This window comes from Ursus maritimus, unplaced genomic scaffold (assembly GCF_017311325.1).
Source record: "Ursus maritimus isolate PB19 unplaced genomic scaffold, ASM1731132v1 scaffold_29, whole genome shotgun sequence".
NCBI lineage: Eukaryota > Metazoa > Chordata > Mammalia > Carnivora > Ursidae > Ursus > Ursus maritimus.
The window spans coordinates 22345068-22366593 of record NW_024425452.1 but is presented as its reverse complement, the minus strand read 5'-3'; the positions used below and the strand labels follow the sequence as shown (position 1 = coordinate 22366593).

Below are 21526 nucleotides of genomic sequence, written 5' to 3'. Positions count from 1 at the left end.
GGCTACACAGAGGAATACTTAGCAAGTATATGCGTTGAGGCATCTCTCCATATCTAAATCCTCTAGAACAATGAATAGTTTCTCAGAGGGAATAATTCATTGTGTCACTTCAAATTAAACTGGACTAGACACTAGAAAATTCACTGCAAGGAATAAATTGCAGTGACTAATAAATGGCAATATGACTGCCATTAAAAGTTTTATTACAGAGTGAGCAATGAACATACTCAAGGAGAAAGCTTTGATACCAAATTCATTCAAAATATCTGAAAATAAAACCTAAGCATAATTTTGAAAAATGACTTTTATTTCAGCTAATTTTATTTGCATGCCTGCATAAAAGACAAAATTCCCTAATCTAGGAGCAAAAACAAAACACTAAAGAAGGGCAAGCCTTCCTTTCACCACAGCTATGTGAGAAAAAAATGCAAAAAAGAGAAAGTGGCTTCTGTACAAAGGTCAGTTCTGTAATGGTTTCTGTTAGTGACAGTCTCCCAGCTCCCAAGTGAGGCCATAATGTTTTGTCTAACGCCCTAAGTATTGATTTAAGGCAGCATTCAAGCTTCTTCACAGAAATTCAAGATATAATGATAATGAAATAACACAACCTTACATCTGAAGTGCTTCTTACAATTTTCAAAGGGTTTTCACATACATTATCTAATTTGATCCTCACAAGAGCTTTATGGGAGGCAACTGTGATGTGACATTATAGCTAACATGTTTTACCTTTAAAAACCATTATGGTGAGAGCTCTATAATTCGTGTCCAAAAAACCTGAGTATAAAAATGTAGCCTAGAATGGCATCCCTTTCTACCCATTTATAAATTGAGGGAGACTTACCTAACGATGTTTTCAGATATATAGTAAGTTTATACCGAAATGGTCAGAATAGCTAGAGGAGCAAAACTTTCTGCTCTTGATAAAATCATTTTTGTAATCGATCTAACTCTCATTAGTCATTAAGGGTTTCTTCACAAATAAGAAAAATTAAGACACAATTTGTCAGGAGACTAAGAGGAACCACTTATGTACTTACATCTGAGCAAATTGTTTCCTAAGAGTTCTACGGATAGTGGAGCTGAGAAGCCACATACAGGACTACGAGGTAACCCAGAGATTAGCAGAAGAAGTGACTATCCCCCAGGCTGGACAAAGGGAGATGGCATTGTGACCTAAGGCCAGGGGCTGAGGCACCTGGCTGAAGCCAGAAGCATTAAGAAACCACAGCTAAAGAGACACAAGATAGTGTCCAAAGCAGAATGAGCAGGGGAGAAATATCCCGGAGTCTCTCTTCTGCCCACCTCCAATCTCTCCCCGGCGCCTCCTAGTGGCCAATCTCTCCCAGCCAGAAGGACAGGAACCTGCACCAGCCCTGAGTAACATAGGGGAAAACGGTGCAGAGCAGACCAAGTGCCAAACAGGCGCAGGACATGCACACAAACTGGGAAGATTTTTGAGTGAGGAAATGTTTATTATTTAATTCTAACAGCTACAGGTTATGGAACAGCTACCACTGGTCCAAGGATTCAAAGCAAATATCGACCTCTCTTACAATGATAGATCTAGAATTTTTTAAAAAATAAATAGAACCACAATCCAAAATTTAAACTATGTTTCATAGTCCTCAAAACGACTTCAGAACTATGATACCTTAATATTTTCCGCACCTGCTCCATAGCACCTAACAGTTCCTTGCTTTATATATACACCAAATATCAACTCATTCGTTTTCATTAATTGAAGGTGAATGACTTAAATGCTGATTACAGTTTTTGTTTTTTAAATTTTTTTTTAAAGATTTATTTATTTATTTTAGCGGGGGCAGAAGGAGAGGGAGAAGGAATCTCAAGCAGACACCCTGCTGAGCGCAGAGACCAATGTGGGGTTCGATCTCATGACCCCGAGATCATGACCTGGGCCAAAATCAAGAGTCAGATGCTTAACTGACTGAACCACCCAGGCGCCCCTGACAGTTTTATTCTTCCTAACCTTAAAGCACTTAGACGACACTGAGAGCTAGAGCCATTGTGAGGATTTCTACCATATTAAAATTGCAATTGTCCCATAGTTGTGGAAACTAAATCTTTCAGAAACTAAAATTTTCAGAATTGCTCATCAAGCCCATTCTGAGAATGGATACAGTTTGGAAGATGGACGATAACACATTATAAGAAAAAAGAAGGTACTACTGGGCAGGGAGAAAATCTGGATAAGCTTTTATGCCAAAAAGCTTAATGCATTCATCAAGCTTTTTTACCCTCAATAACTGGGGGTTGGCTAAACAAATGCCCCTGGAGGCTAGAGCCTTTTCTGCTGGCACTTTCCTCAGGGCTGGGGAGCCTCCCTCCTCCTTTGTTGCCGCCTGCTTATTTCAAGAAATACTTATACGCGCTCACCCTTTCGTTTTCTTTCCCTTAAATCTTGTTTTTCCTTGCCTTCTCTTTTCCTTACGCATACCACATTCTGTGCTACAACTGGCAGCTTTTACCTTCTCGTTCTCCCCCCACCCCCACTTCCCGCCACGGCAATCCGTGAATACCCACTCCTCTGGAGGAAACCTCCTGAATTCACATGAGCACCGTTTCTCTTACATTCTTGAAAGGATCCTGATGCCCCTGGGTGTCCTCTGCGGCGGCAGCTTCCCGGGCTGGCTGTTCCCGTGGCCGCGATCTGCCTTCTCGTTCAGAGGGAGAGACAACTCAAACTGTTCTACGGCTTGGGCCTCCCGCCACGCACATATTCACCCACTCGCGTCTTTACGCTGTCTTCTAAAAGACTCCAGGCCCCTCCTGGGTACCGCTGATCCCCTCTTTATGTGGATACTCCAGTCTTTTGTTTTTTCTTGAATGTCAGAATACCATCTTCCTCACTGGTTGGCCCTGCAAATACGGTCTAGCAGAGCTGATAACTCAACTTGACAATGGTCCCTCTGCTCATAAGGAAAGCTGCACCACCAACTTTATCTTCATGGGCCACAGTCCTATCTCCAAAATCTGTTATCTGTGTATACCTACACTTTATCCTTGCCATGTCTTTTTTTTTTTTTTAAAGATTTTATTTATTCATTTGACAGAGAGAGAGCGAGCCAGCGAGAGAGGGAACACAAGCAGGGGGAGTGGGAGTGGAAGAAGCAGGCTCCCAGCAGAGGAGCCTGATGTGGGGCTCGATCCCAGGACTCTGGGATCACGCCCTGAGCCGAAGGCAGACACTCACTGACTGAGCCACCCAGGCGCCCCCATCCTTGCCATGTCTCTATTCACCGTAAGACCATGTGTCGTCAACGGTTAAAACAAACTTTAAAGTTGCCCTCCTGCTAACGTCCAGACACATTACTGTTTCTTTTAGACAGCATAAAATTGATCAGGACAGAAAGATTCTTTTCCTAGATGTGCTATGTACTTGCTCTGTAACCTTGAAAAAATGACTTTACTTCAAGGATTATAACAAGTTATCCATTGCACAGAGGTGTTGTGAAGATTAATTAATTCATGTTTTTAAGGTGATTTGAGGATCTGCTAATGAAAGATGCTATATAAATGCTAATTTTTATTATTCATTCCCACATCTATATATTCTCTTTCAGCTGTCTCCTAAAATGGTCACCATAAGCAATTACTATTAAACTCTTTTAAAGAATGAAATGAGGAACTGAATTTTCATTCTGAATCCTGAATTTTCTTCCTTTTCAAGATGTAAGCCTTGTGATCTCTAAGTCATTTAAATGCAGATCTTTGGGCTGAATCACAGTTATATATGATGCTCATACTTAATAATAAGGATATGGAGATTTGGAAAAATTACAAACTGAACAGAGCAACACTTGGAAATTTAGTCTATTGTTCAAGCACACACAACCTGTATAATATCAAACCCAGAGAGGTTTTTAGGCTTTTAGATGAAAGCATTTTTATAATAAGCAAGATATTTTAATGCAATTCCATTCTAACCCCTTTAGCATATTTTAAAGAGCCGTTCTATAGAGAGGACTCAAATGGTCATTATGATTTTCAAGTAGTACATCAGAATTATGATTACTTATGATGTTATATTATTATACGCACACTCACTGAAAATCCTTTTGAAACTTTTGTGATTTTGCATAAATATTATGTACTTTGTACTTATGTGGTCATACCGTAGGTGACCTGCTAGTCTCTGGGATACACAAGTTAGAAACAGAAAGAGTAGCTAGTCTGCTAGTTCAGAAGGACAGAACGCTTTTGTCCAGTGGTAGTGGGAGCTCCGGCCCCTCTAGAGTTAATGTGGCCTCACTGCCCCTCTGCTTTTGGTTCTGAGGGATGTTTCTTTTCAGAAACCCTACTCTGTTTAAGACTGATCTAGAATCTAGGGATTTATTCTAGGTCCCAACTACTTTTCCATTTTTCCCATCTAGAATTTCCTTGATCCAGTTGGGAAAAAATCTCAAAATCACACTACTCATCAAGTTACTCCAGCCTCACAGGATCTCTTTTCCTGTTGACCTAGCAGAAGGAATAGCTTTGTGGGGAGAAGGGAGGGACAACCGCCTCTGTGCACTTTTGAACACTAGAACACATGACGATCAGATTTCTGATGGAAAGGGTAAACAACCAGTTACAGTGTCTTTCTCTAAGTAGAGTCTTATGAAATGATCTATCATATTAAAACAATTGGCAACACATGCAAAAGAGTTCATGTATTGCATTGTATACTAAACGTACATATCCACATATATCAGCAGTAGGTTTATAGCAAAATTTCAAGGTACGAGATATAAAAGTCACATACAAAACAGTAAAATGATGTATGTCAATACAAAAAGATAAATTCCTTAGATCTTACTTAATTGCAATATAATATGAATGACATTAATAACTGTTGACTACTCTGTACTTCATTTTATGAGTAGAAAAGAAGCTGAGGGGAATTTGCTTTTATAGAAGAGCCATGTGGTTGGACTTGAGTTCTGACTCTTAATCTGATTAATGTACATCCCACCTGAGAGCTCACAATTCAAGATAAAAAATTTTAGTGGTCATCATTTTACAAGAGCTGAGAGCAAAACACTTACTCTGAAAGATATTGATCTAACATAAAAATAGAGTTTGTAATCAGTGTAATGTTAGACTCCACAGAAACATTCCAATTTTGGTATTTTTAATGGATGCCCTCACACAGAAAATCCAGATTTTGGGTTAAGTTTGTAATGCCATCCAGGAACTACTTTAACCACCAAAAGGATCTCTTGTACCTGAGAAACATCAGCGGGATCCTCTATTTTTTCCTTTATGAATGCTCTACTGGTTCCCATTACGAAAGAATTGGGATTGATATCCTTTTAAATATAGAGGGCTCCTTTTTCAAAACATGATCTTGAGAAAGAGCATTCTGATGCACTACTGGAAAAAAAATTATGTCTAGAATTTTAATCCCAACATGCCAAAATTTTTTTTATGATACATAACTGCAAAAGGTAATGTGAGTCTCTCCCTTAATCCAGTGTCACATGAATCAACTTCTCAAATATCAAATATTTCAAATATCAGGGAAAGGTTTATTCTATTGCTTACCTCTAATGAACTCATCGATATCGTTGACCCAGTTTCACTTCTTGATAGTCCTGCATTATCATCCAACTCAGAAGCCATGAAATTCTTCACAGCTGTGCGAGGCTCAAAGGGCAAATTCTGCATATGTTCCTGGGGTGCAAGGTGTTGATCTAAGTTCATATTGAACTGGTCCATTACAGGGGGATTCATGTTGAATTCAGGATTCACTTTGTAGTGCAATAACCTTTCATGTGGCAAGGTTTCCATACCAATATTCATTTTGCTTTCCTCTTTCATTGATGGCTGGGTATTTACAGAACTTCTGGGCATCACGATATAGTCACTTTCCATCATTCTTTCTTGAGGATGGACCATGTCCATATCAGCTCCTCTCAAATTGTCATCTGTACATAAGTATACAGTTCTTCGCAATTCACTGTTCTCTTTTTTCAAACACTGATTGCCCAGCTCATTCATACTCATGGGCATGTGCATACCCGTGGGTTGCTGAATAATGACTTTGGAAATGACGTTTCCAGGCAGTGTGGAATAGCTTAGCCCTTCAGGGTTTGTTCCCTTTTCTTCTTCGTCATCATTTAGAGAAATCCTAGAAAGCGTTCCTGTTATTGTTGCTGCTCGGCAAGGACCAATATCCTTATGAAGAACTGTAAATTAGGATAGAAAAATTCATAAAAGAAAGTTAATGTGATTTTGTTTTTTCACTACTGCATTTGGCCATCTATGAAACAATTTTCTTAATCAAATTAAAAAGATAATATTTAAAAAATTATGTATCTATTGTTTATAGATGGTCCAGATTACTCAATCATTCTTTATGGATTCTGATGTATTTTCATAGATCTCAGGTAGTTCCTAGCTAAAACACATCTGAAAGCTGACTAATGGACTTTCAAAAATCTCCATACCATACCCTTTTCTCAAACAATTCTGCATAGTTTTTCAGGGGAAAGGCAGATACCGAGAAGTTTCTCCATCAATCTTTTGCAAAGAGTTTTATGAAATCATGGATATATTCATATGAATTTGACTTTTTCTCAAAGGCTTTTCCCCTAAAGAATTCTACAAGTTCTATTCATTAAAATACTTCTTGAAAGAGGTAATCAATGAGAATTTCATCATACTGCATTAGAAATCCTTCCAAAATTATGCATGTTGAAAATTAATGAGCATTTATCTATGAAGTCCATATGGTCAAGGTAGATACAGGGTTCAAAAGTATTTATCATCTTCAGTTCCAGGGGGGGAAAAAAGAATTTCTTTACAAGATCAATCCATATGCTGAAATGCCCTTGGGGGGCTGTTAAAAACTGCCACTGACTTTAAGCAGGAAAAAACTGTAGGAGCTTTTGAAAACTTGGTTTAATTTTAAGCCTGAAAAATAATGACTTAGGGAAATTAAAATGCATGATAACTTGTAGTAATAGAGGGGAAAAAAACGAAAACATAAATGAAACCAAACAAAACAAACCGATAAAAGAATTCAGAATTTTTAATTAAAATGTATTTTAGCATTTTCCTTCTGTCTCTATATAAGAAGATAGTCATATATTATGGGTAATAGTAGCAGAACGACTTGAGGCATGCTTAAACAAATGTCAGTTTTGAGTAGGAAAGAATGAAATGCTGAAAAAATATTCTCGGTATTTTGGGTATTGAAAACACAGAGAAGAGCACTGTGTGTAAGTTGGCTCAACATGTGTGCTTAATGCTGCTCTACCCGTGAGGCAGGGCAGCCGCTGCTGAACATCTCATGAGGCAGAGTGACTACAAAATAGTTGGTTTATCGCTTCCTCATGAGAAGTTTCAGATATACTGAATTTTACCCATTTTTATCCAATTTTCAAATAGCATCGTAATGATTATTCATTAAGGCAGAGGTTAAAAAACAGAAGATTATGTCTTTCCCAACTACAAAGAAGAGAAGCCTTCAAAATTATTTCAAAATTTGCATCATTCAAAAAAAAATGCATCATTCATGTAATATCTTTTATCTTTAGAGATACTGTATTTAATTATTATATTAGGTCTCTTTATTTCAGACACTAAAAATCATGTCACATCTATATCTACATATTTTTTTCATTAATCCACAATTTGGTTGTAAGTTTTTATATTTATTATATAAAAAAGTAGAATAATTCAGTTTAAAAAAAGTTATTTCCCAGCCTCAGATCAGTAATGAATTGTGGTTGCCAGGAAAAATTTACATAAAACCATTAAGGGGCAAAGTATGTTAAATTAATAGACTTAATGACATTCTAAATAAAATGCTTTAAAAAATCTCCAAATTCAGGGAAGAATATTTTTAATCCCTAATTGCATGCAAAAGCTAATCCAAAATTTATAGCAGTACAATTTAAAGTCTAGTTATGGGAACCAGTCATATCATATTAAGGACATATATAATTTTATACTTTTATGAATATATTAGAAACTATAAAGGAAATTTTTGTACTGAATATTGATTTTATAATCTGTACTTGTGCAAGATACATTTAGTTTTATATCAATTAATATGATTTGGAGATACAGTTACCATATTTTTATGACATGACACAGCTATCTTTACTGAAAAATTGTATATCTTAAATATTTGGGGAAAGACAATTCTTCTTATGAAGTAGTGTCTCCTCCATATGAGAGATATTTCTGCCTTTTAGACTTGCTTAAAATGGATATTCAAATTTCGAATGGAAACAAACAAATGCATACCACCTACACATTCCAAACATAATGCTGAAGTGATGGGACTTACACGAGAAATTAATTAAGTTGTAAACAGCAAAACCCAAACATAATACAGCAAAACAAAAAGCCCCTAAATATTTTGCATAATCAGATATATATCTGAACAGAAACCTCTAGAAAAACTCGGAGGCAAGTTCCTGATGAGCTCAGTTAAAAAGGTCACAGACAAAAAATGAAAACATTACAAAAATATTTTCCAACAAAGTAACGGTTATGGCCTGTATTAGGAATACTAAATCCCAGAATGCAATGAAGTCTGGGGAAAAGGGGTAATTTAACAGAAGAGCAGGATGAATACTGACAGATGAGATCATGGCTTGGGGAGGATGGGCTAATAGAGTGGTTCTCCAACATCGGCATGCATCAGAGTACCTGGGTGTCTTGTGAGAACACTGATAACTGCACCCCGCCCCACAGTGGATCTGCGGTAGGGCCTGAAAGTTTGCACTTCGAACAAGTTCCCAGTGATGCTAACACTGCTGGTCTGGACAACTACTTTGTTCCTCTTCTGGTTCTCTACCAAGGAGAACTGTAAAGAGTATACCAAAAAAGCCTGAAAGGAAACTAAACTAAATGTAGGGAAATGGGAATTAAATGAATACCTAATTATTCAAAGAAACTCAGGCTTCTGGACCTCAGACAGATCACATCCATCCTGGACCACAGATGCAGAATGGGGCACCATGGCTGGTGATCTTTGAGAAATTAGGGAGAGTAGAGTGAGGGAAAATGTTTTATCAGTTTTCCAAAAACAGAAATGGTAGATTTGGGAAACCAAACACTAATGAGGCTGTTTCTTAGCGATATTTTGTTAGATATTAAACAAGAAAGAGTGATTCCTAATCCCCTGCCTCCAGGTCTACTGTGGGTTGCCCAGTTATGACCGTTATTCTACTGCTTTGCTATGACCATACTCTACATAGAGTATTTTCATTGCATTCAGAAATGAGAATATGAGCTTAGTCTCTCATATTCTTGTGATCACAACAACTCTGTAATCTCACAATCTGCAAAGATGTTTAATGGTTATGAGTTGAATCTGAAAAGTATACTTAAAGGGAGTCAGTGTGGGGTGGGTGGGAGGTGCCCTACTGAAGACAGCAGGTTTCTATACTCACTCTTTTCCCATTCAACTCCTTGATTGGCAGTTTGAATAAATATTTAGAAGGTATTCTCATCAAACTTTCAAGGGCCAAAAAATTTTAAATGGATAAAATGCTAACCTGAACCTAGCAAAAGAGCAAAGAGAGAGAAATGCAAGGCCAGATTTTTTTTTTCAAGGAAAAAACCTAGAACCTTTACCTAATCCTCTGACAGCTACTACAAAAAGTCTTAGGGATCTTAGATGACAAGTTGAGAGTAGTAATGTACCAGTTGTTATGAAATGAGATGCAAGTGTAGATAACATTAATATAAGTAAAGAGCCCACTGTAAGAAATGCTGAATAAGTGTGTGCTTTTTGGGCACCATAATTTAAAACCTATTGACAATTGGAGGCCACGCAGGCACTGTGCCTGCTGGGGAGGGTGCTATGAGGAATGAATGAGGAACCATGGTTTAGTCTCGAGAAAAAGGTCTGGGACTGGACTAAACAGGACTTGCTTCCAAACATGTGGATATTTAGATGAAGTAGACAGCCACTCTTAGTTTAGAAGGTAGCACTAAAGTCAATGAACACAAGGTAAAATAAGGTATGTTATACATCCCAATATAAAGAAACATTCGCAACAACTGGAATTATCCAAAAAAGGAAACATGTAGTTCCCTTTGAAACTCCTGAGTCATCTACTCCTGGTGAGAATTTAGCCCCAGGCTGAGGATACCCATCAGGGACACCGTCCATGGGACCCTAGCTCTCTCGTGCAGAGAGCGCTGTGCGGTTTCTTCTGGGCCCTGCTAAGCATGTGGCAGCGGCAGCAGCTAGGATACACACAAACACACACGATGTATTTCATCCTGGCAACAACCCACATTCCACAGATGATGAAAGCAAGGCACGAGGCCAAACTGACTGGCCTCACACCTGACAACCAGGAAGCAGTGGAATGGAAGACTAACATCTCCAAGTCCATGCTTTTCTGTTGTCATCGTGCTTCCTATTAACCATTCTGAGTTTCTCTGTCAATCCTCATTCTCCCTTCACCTCCCTCTCTCCCCTTCCACCACATTTTGCTGTTACAATGCTTCCCTTTGAAAGATTCTATTTATTCATCCACATGAATATGTGATGTGTAAACTGTGGCATTTTCTTTAAAATCAAAATCGTAAAAGTGATTTCACATCCCTAATGGTATTTTCAAAATCCAAATATTCTTACCTGATCGACAAGCAATGTCTACATCCTTTTCAAAGTCTGTCTGTAACAACAAATAATAAGGTATAGAATCATCATTCAATGCAGACCTCGAGGGGCTTTTACTAACTTGATTAACTAAAGTTTACAGATATCTGACTAGGCAGTACTAGATTATTGTTTTGTGCAGAAGAAGTTTCTCGAGGAATAATCAAATTGTTTTCAAGCGTATTTCCTAGAGACCAAGTGTTGAATTAAAGCAATGGAAAACGGCATACAATTTTAATAAAGCAATGCAATACCCACTGTCCTCTTCAGTCAGGAGACTGACACCATATATAAAAGGATAGAGTTTCAAGGCAATTCCTTAAACCACAATAAAAAGAATGTGCATTCTTATGAATATACTTAAATAAATGTCTTTGTTTTTTGTATTTTTAAAGTATTCACTTTGAATATATTGTTTATAATGTAGTATCTTATAATACAGCTTTGTTAAACCCCTAACAGTCAAACTAGGCTCTTCTAATGGTCCATTTTCATTCAAATTGACAAAAGCCTTTTAGATTTAGCAATTAAAATTGAAGATTAAACATTACTAATCTAGACTACAATCTGTTAGAGTTCACTTTCATCCCTATATTCTCCCCCCCAAACTTTTAAACAGATCAGTTAATTTTTTTAAATGGCAAAATTAAATTAGCCCATCTCAATCAAGTTCTTCCAGTCATATACTGGAAGATATTATTTAAAATTTTTAAAATTTATTTTCATATTTTAAATTAGAAATTTCAGTATTTATCTATTTGTTTTAATACAGAATTGGTAATTCCTTCTCAAGTCTTCATATATTGTTTCGACTATTTTATGTTGTCTAATTCAAAAACGTTCATAATAAATCGAATATATGGTAAAAACAAATCTCTATTTAAGCCCTGCTTTTAATGAATCATAGTTTAAATCTTATCCCATTTCTAAAAGACACCAAAGTGCTTATGCCTAAAGGACCCCTTAAAATCAACAGAGCTCATGTACAATGACGAGCTTTTATTAGAATTGTGGCCACGCCCTTCTGCCTTAGGACAGTGGTTCTAATCTTAGGCTGCATATTGGAACCACCAATACCTGGTGTCCCACCCCAGACATCTGATTTCACTGGTCTGGAGTGTAGTTTCTAATGCACACACAAGGCTGAGAACCACTGCTTTATGACCAGAAGCGCCAAGTCCACAGTGTTCTGGTCCGTAAACAAACATGTTCCCGTGGACAAACTGTTATCCCTCATTCTGCGCAGGGATGAAAACACTCTCTGGTGTTGTGCGGAAACCCCACACTCAACACCCCAGGGCCCGTAACAGACCCGGGACTCCTCAGCAATCCGGACAGAACGGTTATCTGGTAGATCTAAATCTGTTAATGAACTAAAGCCAAAGTCACTCAAAACGGGACTTGGATACTATTTTAGTAGTAAGAATATTTTGTTTATTCCCGTCACAAATCCTGACTTAATCAACCGTCAGAAGGAAAATAAAAGCTCACCATTATTTGAGCATGCCCATTAGGAAAAGAACTCGAAGAATCAGCATTGATCGGATCCTGACAGTTTCTCAATCGGCATCTAAATGCATCCTGAACCTGGAGGGGGGAGAAGCCCATTAATTTTCTTCTCACTTGGTAATGACCAGATACTGTCTATTATTGGCAATCAACTGAGAAATGATATCTATCATTGTTTTATATCTAATACACATTTTGCTTATTTCTTAATACATATACCAGTATCCCTGGACTTTATGCCAACGACGACATGTATCACTTGCCATAATCTATAGGGGGAAGTGCTGGGAACTCCTCAGTTTTCATCAGGGCTGTGTCTGGCTAAAAAACCAGTAATTCTTGCCAGAGGGCAGATTTATTTTCACTGTTATAAACAATGTGTGTGTCTTTCAAGGGGGATTTCCTATTTGGTATGGCATAATCTTCATAATAGCTTTAAACATCGAGGAAATGAGATTACTCAACGATCTTTAACTGGAATTGATTTGGGATTTTCCCTTTATGTCTCATGGAAGGGATCATATTGGGGCAACTATTTCTTGTCTCTCTTCAAGTACTATGTGCCCTGGTGTAAAAACAAAACACAATGAAACAAAAAGGTAACAAAAGCACCCTTTTGCTGGTTGTCTTAAAAAAAAAAATCACTTTGCAAAGCCAAATGTTCTTAATACGCATTCACAATTGGATTCTGAGTAAAGAAACATATATCACAAGGAAATGTGAAGAACATTAAATCCTTTATTAAACAAGTGAATGAAGATGGATCAATGAATAACAAACACATAAATCAATTGATAGTTATTCTGATCATATGATGCCTTTGCATTAACATGTCCTTCCCACTTCCCGTGGCTCATTAGGCTCCTAACAAGCTACTAATAGACAGTATCACAGTAGCTTCTTATCCCAGTCAATGGCAAGGTCATTTTCGTATTCTGTTGTTTTGACTTCACAGGATTGATATCCTTCTAGTTTATTATAATCTATTTTATTGGATCAAAAAACAAAGCAGAGATGATGTTGCACATCCCCTATTTTACCGAAGCGCCGTCACACAGACGACCAAAGTAAACACGTAACCAATGATCTTTACTTCTGAAAAGCACTGACATGAACTACCCTGTCACTGTTTTGCCGTGAGATGTGGACAGTATACGTACTGGCCAGAAGAAAACTGAGCCCGTTGCTTTCAGCTCCCGTCACCTGTGTCGTAAGTCATCATTGCAAATTTGGGAAGTGACATAGGGTTTAGTCACCACCACAGAGTCCTGGCCAACCAGTACAATAAGGAGACCTTTGTCTACGTCTTTTTTTCTCCACCTCGGGTCCTAATGCTGGTGATGCGGCACTATAGGAGTGGGGGATGGACTCCGTGCTCTCTGACCTCTTTTCTATCCTCCGATTCTAATATTTCTAAGTCTGAGGTTTATTGGGGAAAAAAAGAACGAGGAGTTGCCTGATATCAATGAGCAAGAGAATTTCTTCTTTCCTCCTGCAAGCACATCAATACAAGTATAGGCTCAGGGAAATCTAGTCTCGTCATCTTTTCCTGAAGAACCGGATAAATATTTAGAACGAAATCATCTAGCTTCTCCCTTGAAGGAGACACGACATGGGAAACGTTAGATTCTTTAGATGCAAATGCTTTCAGGACCCTCCTTTTTAGGTGAAGAAGTAATAGCTGCAAGTCATAGAGTGACACATTAATAATGAAAAACCGGTCATGAGTCTAGTGTTTGCCAGACGATCACTGTTTACTACACAGAAATTTGCATTGGGGAAAAACACTAAGAAAGTGTATCGGTTTTCAGAAAAAAAGACAAAAAATCCAAAGAACTAACCTCAGAAAAATAGGTACGTGCTAAATTTGGGCCCCAAGGCAACTGTTAAAGGAGCACCATTTATAAAGGTAGATAAGTCATATGTTAGAAATACTCCCTTCCAGGAGCTTGTCACGTGAAACATTTTTTTCAAATCTATTTCTAAATGCTAGCATATATAACATAGGAAAGTGGCACTTGCTAATACCAAACATTAGTTTGACTGGTCCACACTAACCACTCTTTTCAGACCTTCAGAGTCTAGCTGTCAGAGATATTTTTGTCTGACAATGAAATACGGAAAAGCAACTTCTGTTAAGTTTCTCTTCAAAATCCACTATCTGATCGCTTAAAGGAGATATAAAAGAAATCTCTTTTTCATAACATACACATAGAAAATCAATACTTTAAATTCCCAAATTCCCAAATATGACAATGGATTAAGGGCATTTCTACCCTGGAGAATGATGTCAGCTTTGTGAATCAGTCAATGCTATTCAGAAGAAACATAAAACAGAAAAGCATAAATAATTCTCCAATAAATTCAAAGTCATTTTAATGGTCATATAAATGCCATAATTTAAGTACTAGATTCTCCGACTCTTTTAGTGCTTCCATTACTTTTTTTTTTTTTTAAAGATTTTATTTATTTATTTGACAGAGATAGAGACAGCCAGCGAGAGAGGGAACACAAGCAGGGGGAGTGGGAGAGGAAGAAGCAGGCTCATAGCGGAGGAGCCTGATGTGGGGCTCGATCCCAGAACTCCGGGATCACGCCCTGAGCCGAAGGCAGACGCTTAACCGCTGTGCCACCCAGGCGCCCCAATTCCATTACTTCTAATTCAGAAAGCTTTGCAGGAGAAATTCTACTTGATTCCAAACGCTTTGTTTGATTTTTACAAAACCTTAAAAATGCATTCAGGCAATCTACATGGATTAGCCTTAAACATTTGTCCAACACTGTCAGGGAGGAATGATTAGGCTAGATTTCATAACGCATCCTCCTCATCACAGAAAAAAGGGTTTCAGGAGAGACAGTACCTGGAAAATAGATCTGCAGCTATGTGGAAACATTTTGATAATTAACTGAATTTTCTATCAAGTAAACAAAAAGACTTTTATCTTTGGTGAATCAATGTGAATTGGACTAATGGAGAACAACTGGAATTTTTTAAAAAGCAAGTCTACAAGGACCTTAACTCTAGACAAGAAGAAAGCATAAAAAACAAAGACAGAATCTGTATTTGGCTATTCTGTCCTGATATTAAAATCCTGTGCCAACTGTCATATTTATAGTGTGGGACAATAATAGTTTTTGTTTCTTGCCTTGTGGTTAAGATCAAAGAAAAACAATTGTTAGAAGATTCACATATTAATCATTTAAACTCCTCCACCTGACTTACTATTTGTGGGGAACAACAATTTAATTAAAAAATTTTTTTAGAACTCCGAACTCTTACAATATTATCATTTTTTAAAACTTATACAAGACTAGTAAGTACAATTTTTAAATAAACTTGTCTTGAATAATTAAATGTTTGACATATTATGGCGCAATTAAAATCTAGCCTCCAAAATGTCCTCTTTTTACAATACTCTGCCAATAGGTATTTAACCTTAATTGACAGCCAGACAGAGGGTTAAAAAGTTTTGGGGTAGGAGCAAAGAACAGGTATGTAAACAGCCTTGGAATATTTAGGGTACTTTAAGGAAATCTGATGTCATGTTGTGAAATGAAAAAAGAATGTCAAGAGACATCTTCAAAAATAAGGTGAGTAAAAAGAATAAGCCATCAAGGCTGCCTTCTGAAAGTATCCATCAGGGGCACCACCAAAGTTATCCTGTCTAGTTCCCGCTGGCAGCTGTTCTGAAAACCCCTGCAAAGCCATACAGCCTTTTACTGTGGATGGTTTCCTGGGTGAGGCAAGAATTCAAAGAAGGTTGCAGGGGTGTGTCTTGCTGCAGTCTCCCCCCACAGGAGAGCGATCTGGTTCCTCTCAGGAGCAGCAAGCCCAGAGCTGCTCTGCTGGTCCTCACTCTGAAGGCAGCTGGCAGAGTGTCACTGTCAAAGCTGGTGCAGATTTAGAGATTGCTGGGGAAGAGCACCAAGCACTGTTTGGCCGCGTTGCAACTGAGAGAAACCTCGTGGGCAAGAGCTGCACTGTTTGTAATGGGCTCTGCATTTAGCAACCAAGCAGCTCAGACCCCAAATCTTTACATTTTAAGAAGACGGTTTCACCTCCAGTTATTCTTGATTTTCCATTCCAGAGGATCATTTTAAGACAAGCAAAGAAATTAAATTACATTCTTATAATTATTTGAGATTTTTAGCTTTGTGGGGGGGGGAATTTCTTAGGCATTATATTTTTTTCCTGGATCTAATGTCTACTATTGTTTCTATCGATTTGTATTAAACAAATGATTCAGCTCTTTTTAATCATATTAAATTCCATATAATGTAATCATTAAATGAACCAGTAAGATTATTCTCAATTTCACGTGTATTATGCCAACTGACATAAATAACATGAATGACTTCACATTACAAAAGTATTACATGACTTCTCTGATAGCAAAAAGAAATAAAAATGGTTTGTCCTTTGCTTTACCTGGAAGGAAAAATACGGACTTTACTCCTAAATTTCAGTTCTAATGACTTTCTACTGGAATCTTTTAACACCTAACAGATCTATCACTCTCAAAATTGTTGTAGCTTTTTACCTGTTTGTATCAGTTTTGGGGTAACAGGTAGCTTCCCTAGAGGACACTTCATATATATGATCTGAAAAAAATGTAACACCATTTTTAGCCTGCAAATGAGAAAAGGAGGAAGGGAAGTTCTATGTCAGACACCCCCACTTATGCCTTCACAGAAGATACTTCATTTCAGCCTCATGCCATCCACTTCAAGGCAGGAAATAAAAACTTAATTCATGACCTCTATTCCTAGATTAATTTTAAACCTCTAGTCTAGACATATTCAACTTTCTGCCACCAGTTTAACAATGTTGCAAGGTGGGATCCCAGGGAACCAGAAGGAGCGGGAAGTGGGATTTGCCTATCCTTTTGGCCAGATACTCAGACGAATTTGAGGTAAAGCAAGCCATGGTTGGATACTACCTGGCAGACATGCCTGAGTTTGCCAATCTCTGCCATGAACTCTGTGTCTCAGTTTGTTCACTGATGTCACTTGACTTATCTGATTTCATGTTCTTGTTCAGCTCCCAGATCTCTGCCTGGGCTTGAAGAACCACAGGTACAGATTAAGACTGATGAAAACGTTCATAATATAATTGTAATTATGCTCAGGTCAGGAAAGCCGAATCTGGAGGGAGAGGTAGGATTTATAAGAAATGGAATAAGGGAGGGAGGCTGGTGATTTCTGGGACTATGCATATAGGAACAGAAGCATACGATCCTTGCTTATGTCACATCCATGTTCCTATTTAAAGGCAGTCTTTGTGCTTTCCATTCTCTGTTCTGATAAAATCCAGCTTTATTGCAGTACTTTGAGCCATTCTCCGATTCCCAGGAAACAAGCGCAACAAACCAAATGATCTTTAAATGTCTTTCTTCTTGAACTTTCAATTCAGCCTGACAAAGATAAGGCTCTTAGCAACCCACTCCCTTCTCCCGTGAATCTTTGTCCTTCTGCGCAAAATGAGAATCTTAGAATCAGTAGTACCCTGACCCTCCCACCCTGGACTACTCACTAACTCTATGAAATCTACTGAACTTCTTCATGATATGACACGCAGTGGCCTCTAACCATGACCACTGAAACCCCAATGAAAATGCTCTAAAAATATCACTTAATCAATGCTATGCACTCAAATGTTGTCACTATTGTCTTTCTCTTGGGGTTACGGCTATAACCATTTTTTTTTAAATCACTCTAGTGTCTAGGATCACATCACTTGCTTTATGCCTCCATGTACCCCAAATGGTCCCAGAGAAGACTACTCTATATTCACCATAGGTCCATTCCATGGAAACCACATGCCTAGTAATCTCTCTCCATCTTCCCTTATTCAAAACTTTCACTTCCTTAATCCTCTGACCCCGTCTTTCCGCTCAGGACCCATTGCATTCTGAAGTTTCCTATCACCCACTCCCTCATCTCCAAAGACTAACTGAAACTCCTGCCCTCCCTCATTAAGGGAGTGCACAGATACGCGCTTCCGTAAGCGCTTCGGTAATAATGCGTCATACCTAATTTCCCTCTAAATAATCAGGCTTGGAGATTCATGCAACTCTCCAGCTGAACTATATTATATGCAGTATGACCTCTTTTCAAATTGCTCTCTAGTTATTTGACTGCTATTGGCTTCATTTATTTTTTTTAATGATTTGGGGGAGAATATTGGTTTTAGATGAGACTGGTAAAGATGCTTGTCTGTTTTATATATTCACAATCACGTGCTTGTAAATCATTTTGTTTATCAGTATTCTTTATGGAAATAAGACCAAATTGGAAATTGGAAGGAAAAAAAAGGCAGAGGGGAATGAGAGGAAGAAAGGAGGGAAAAGAAAGGAAGGAGAGGAGGGAGGGGGGAAGGAGGGAGAAAAGGGAGGAAAGAAGTAAGGAAGGAAGGAAGGAAGGAAGGGAAAGCTGTTCGTGTTTATTTCAAGCACTTTGTTACAAAATTGCTTCCCAGGTTTGGAAGAAGATTCTGGGACCTCATCTGGTGCAGCCCAGACCTCCTGCCTGTGCTGGGGAAAGAGAAAAGAGGAGCTTGGCCCTTCTACCGCCACTACAGAGCAACCGCAGGACCCTCAGGTACTGACACAACAAAGTCGTCCATTTAAGCACTTGCCTCCTTCCTTCCATTTGGTGAAAGGATTTTATTGTAGCTTATTTTGTATCGCAATCTTGTTATTTTCCCCCTCTGACATTAGGCTGTAAGATTGTCTTAGAGCCAGGCACAGCCAGACACAGGAGAGATGAGAAGAATGTGCAGGCACCAAGAAAGTGGTTTCCTAGCAACAGTAACTATTTCAAAGGTTTCATAACTTGTGTAGTTTGAATTTCCATAGCAATGTGGAGAATAGTAAATAGTGGATGTCGTTATGTGCTTAATGCAAATGAATTCTAATCAAGGAATGACGAACAAATGAAGGAAGCATCTATATTTATTCTATTAGATTCTGTCTTATTAGGTATTATACACATTAGCTTCCAAGATCTATGTTTTGTTGCTGAAAGTAATGTGTGATAAATCATTTGGTTTAATTTTTTTTCTTCTTACTCTTTTTTTGTTTTGTTTTGTTTTCTCTTTTGTCAGAGGCATCTACTAAAGCAATTTAATAGAGTTGCTCCAGAAGACAAAACTGTATTTTCAAGAATACAAACTTTATGAAATTTAAATACTGAGATGTCAATCTGGAGGTCACAACAAATTGTTATGCAAATAGTCAATTTGCTTTTTTTTTTTTTTTTAAAGTGGAATATAATTGAGTTGGCAGAACCAAAGTGATCATTTCTCCCTTCCTTTCTGACTTGAAATGATTTGGTTTTAAAATTGGATCCACTAAAAGCAAAGGCACATTTAGAATAAATCAAGCCCCATACACATCACATTTAAAGTGCCAGTTATACTATTTCGTTTCTTTTCTCCTTCTTTAACTGCAAGGCTATATTCCTCCCTTGTGTACACCCACCTCCTTCACAGGAAGATTGCAAAAATAAATATAGGAAAAGAATTCATATTGGAAGAATCATTAAAGACTACAAATGACCCAATTATGTTACTGCATGTCAAAAATACACAGAAATAAAAATATGTATCTGTATCCAGTCTCTCTCTAAACTGAAGGAAATATTTTTTACATTGCTTATACATTTTTAATAAAGAAAAATCCATACAAATCATCTTGGGTTATTGTGAAAAATACTTTAAGTGAAAAAAGCAGTAGAGGTAAAATTGTATTCCCAAGATCTCCTACGGGATTATCAGGCAGTTTGCTAGGAGTCATTACCCAGTATTTTATAGGTAGCTATCTAGACCATTCGCTTTGGTGTATTTTTATGGAGCGTCTGTTCACAGGAGACACTGAGGATATGGGAAGATGCTCCTATTCTCTTGGACTGTGGTTAATGTTAGTACAGTGTGATCACAGGTAATATGAGACAGACCTATTGCTGGGTGTGTTAGGCGATATGCAGTTAGAAAGTCAAAAAGAGTTTCTCTGAAGCCGGTGAGGCCGCCTTATGATGTGGTCCTTGGGATCTGCAAAACCCTTTTAAACAAGGTTCTTTTGGCTTTTCAGTAAAAACTTCCTTTGAGAAATTCTGAAAGAGCCTTGCCCTATACCTGACATCTACTCTGTGTACTTACAGCAGTGTTACAGGGTATTTTTAAGGTCAATTCAAAAATAATGGATATGTGATTTTTTGTTTCAGTTTTGGAATGAGAGTGAGGACACTTTGCTATTAATTTATCAGCTCTAAAACTATTCAATGTGAACTAATCATTGAAAATGAACAATATTCATATTTTTACTCCCTATTAAAACAGAAAACATATATTTACAGATATCTATTTTAGCAGAAGCATTTATTATATGATTTGATTCAATTACCCTTAAATCATGTTTCTGACAGTTATTAGTCCAATTAGCAAGTATGAAAAAGTTCTGATGGAAAGAAATTTTTGTGCCAAATATTTTTCTTCATGTAAGCAGCAAAAATTCGATAATAAGCCATCAAAATATCTGTCACTTTAAAACCTGAATATTTTTAATATAGCCTAGGGCTATCTTCAAAGCTTATTTCTAAAGAAAAAGAAAGGCTTATTTAGATAAGATACTTTTCTCCTCTTTAACACCTACAGTGTTAATACCTTCTGAAAATTGCATAAATATATTATGTATCTTGCTTAAAACCCGCAACTGTTCATCCTTAATTGTCAATCAAAAATGCATCATGTGTCTATTCGCTTAGAACAATTTTGTTACATAAACACATTATAGATAATATTAATGCAGAAGACCCACAAGATAGCTATATTTGGAGAAAAACATAGCCCTAAACTATTCAATTTAACTTTTACTTAATTTTGGCCTACAAAGAACTGAATACTTGCAAGATTTTTAATGCTAATATTCTAGGTAGAAATCCGTGATGAGGGAAGTAGAAGGCTTGACAACTGTAAGCTAAATCGGATTTTTAGATGATGAAATATTGCCTCCTTTGCAATGTGAAGTTACTCTTCTTTTCATCATATAATGTTCTTAGAATACACGTGTGGGTTTACTGCTGACACCTGTACCTTACTGAAGCAGCTCAGAAATACTGTTCTCCCCATCTGGTAAATCAGGTAAAAACCTGTGGTTGGCTTCACATATCACTGTAAACACTGTGTGGTGTGCAGTCATATGCACATTAGTCTTTTTGCAATGTGCACATCATAATAAAGTTCTCAAACAAGCTGGATAATGCGAAATGACAGTGTAGACCATTTCCTCAAAATGACTAGCATGGCACTGTGTCATTGTGTCTTAGTCACCACCGTCCCCAGAGTAAACACAAAAATGACTCATAAACCTTGTAAAC

The 21526-nt window shown here is 37.5% G+C and overlaps 1 protein-coding gene across 1 annotated transcript in view; it reads right to left on the bottom strand.

Annotated features, from left to right (window-relative positions):
- Window positions 1-21526, bottom strand: part of ADGRB3 (adhesion G protein-coupled receptor B3) — a 697706-nt gene that overhangs the window by 28448 nt on the left and 647732 nt on the right. Inside the window, exons 25-27 of the mRNA XM_040643606.1 lie at window positions 12134-12229; window positions 10619-10658; window positions 5554-6197 (exon numbers count right to left, since the gene is read on the bottom strand). Coding sequence (XP_040499540.1) covers window positions 5554-6197; window positions 10619-10658; window positions 12134-12229 — 780 coding nt within the window. The remainder of the gene's footprint in view (window positions 1-5553; window positions 6198-10618; window positions 10659-12133; window positions 12230-21526) is intronic.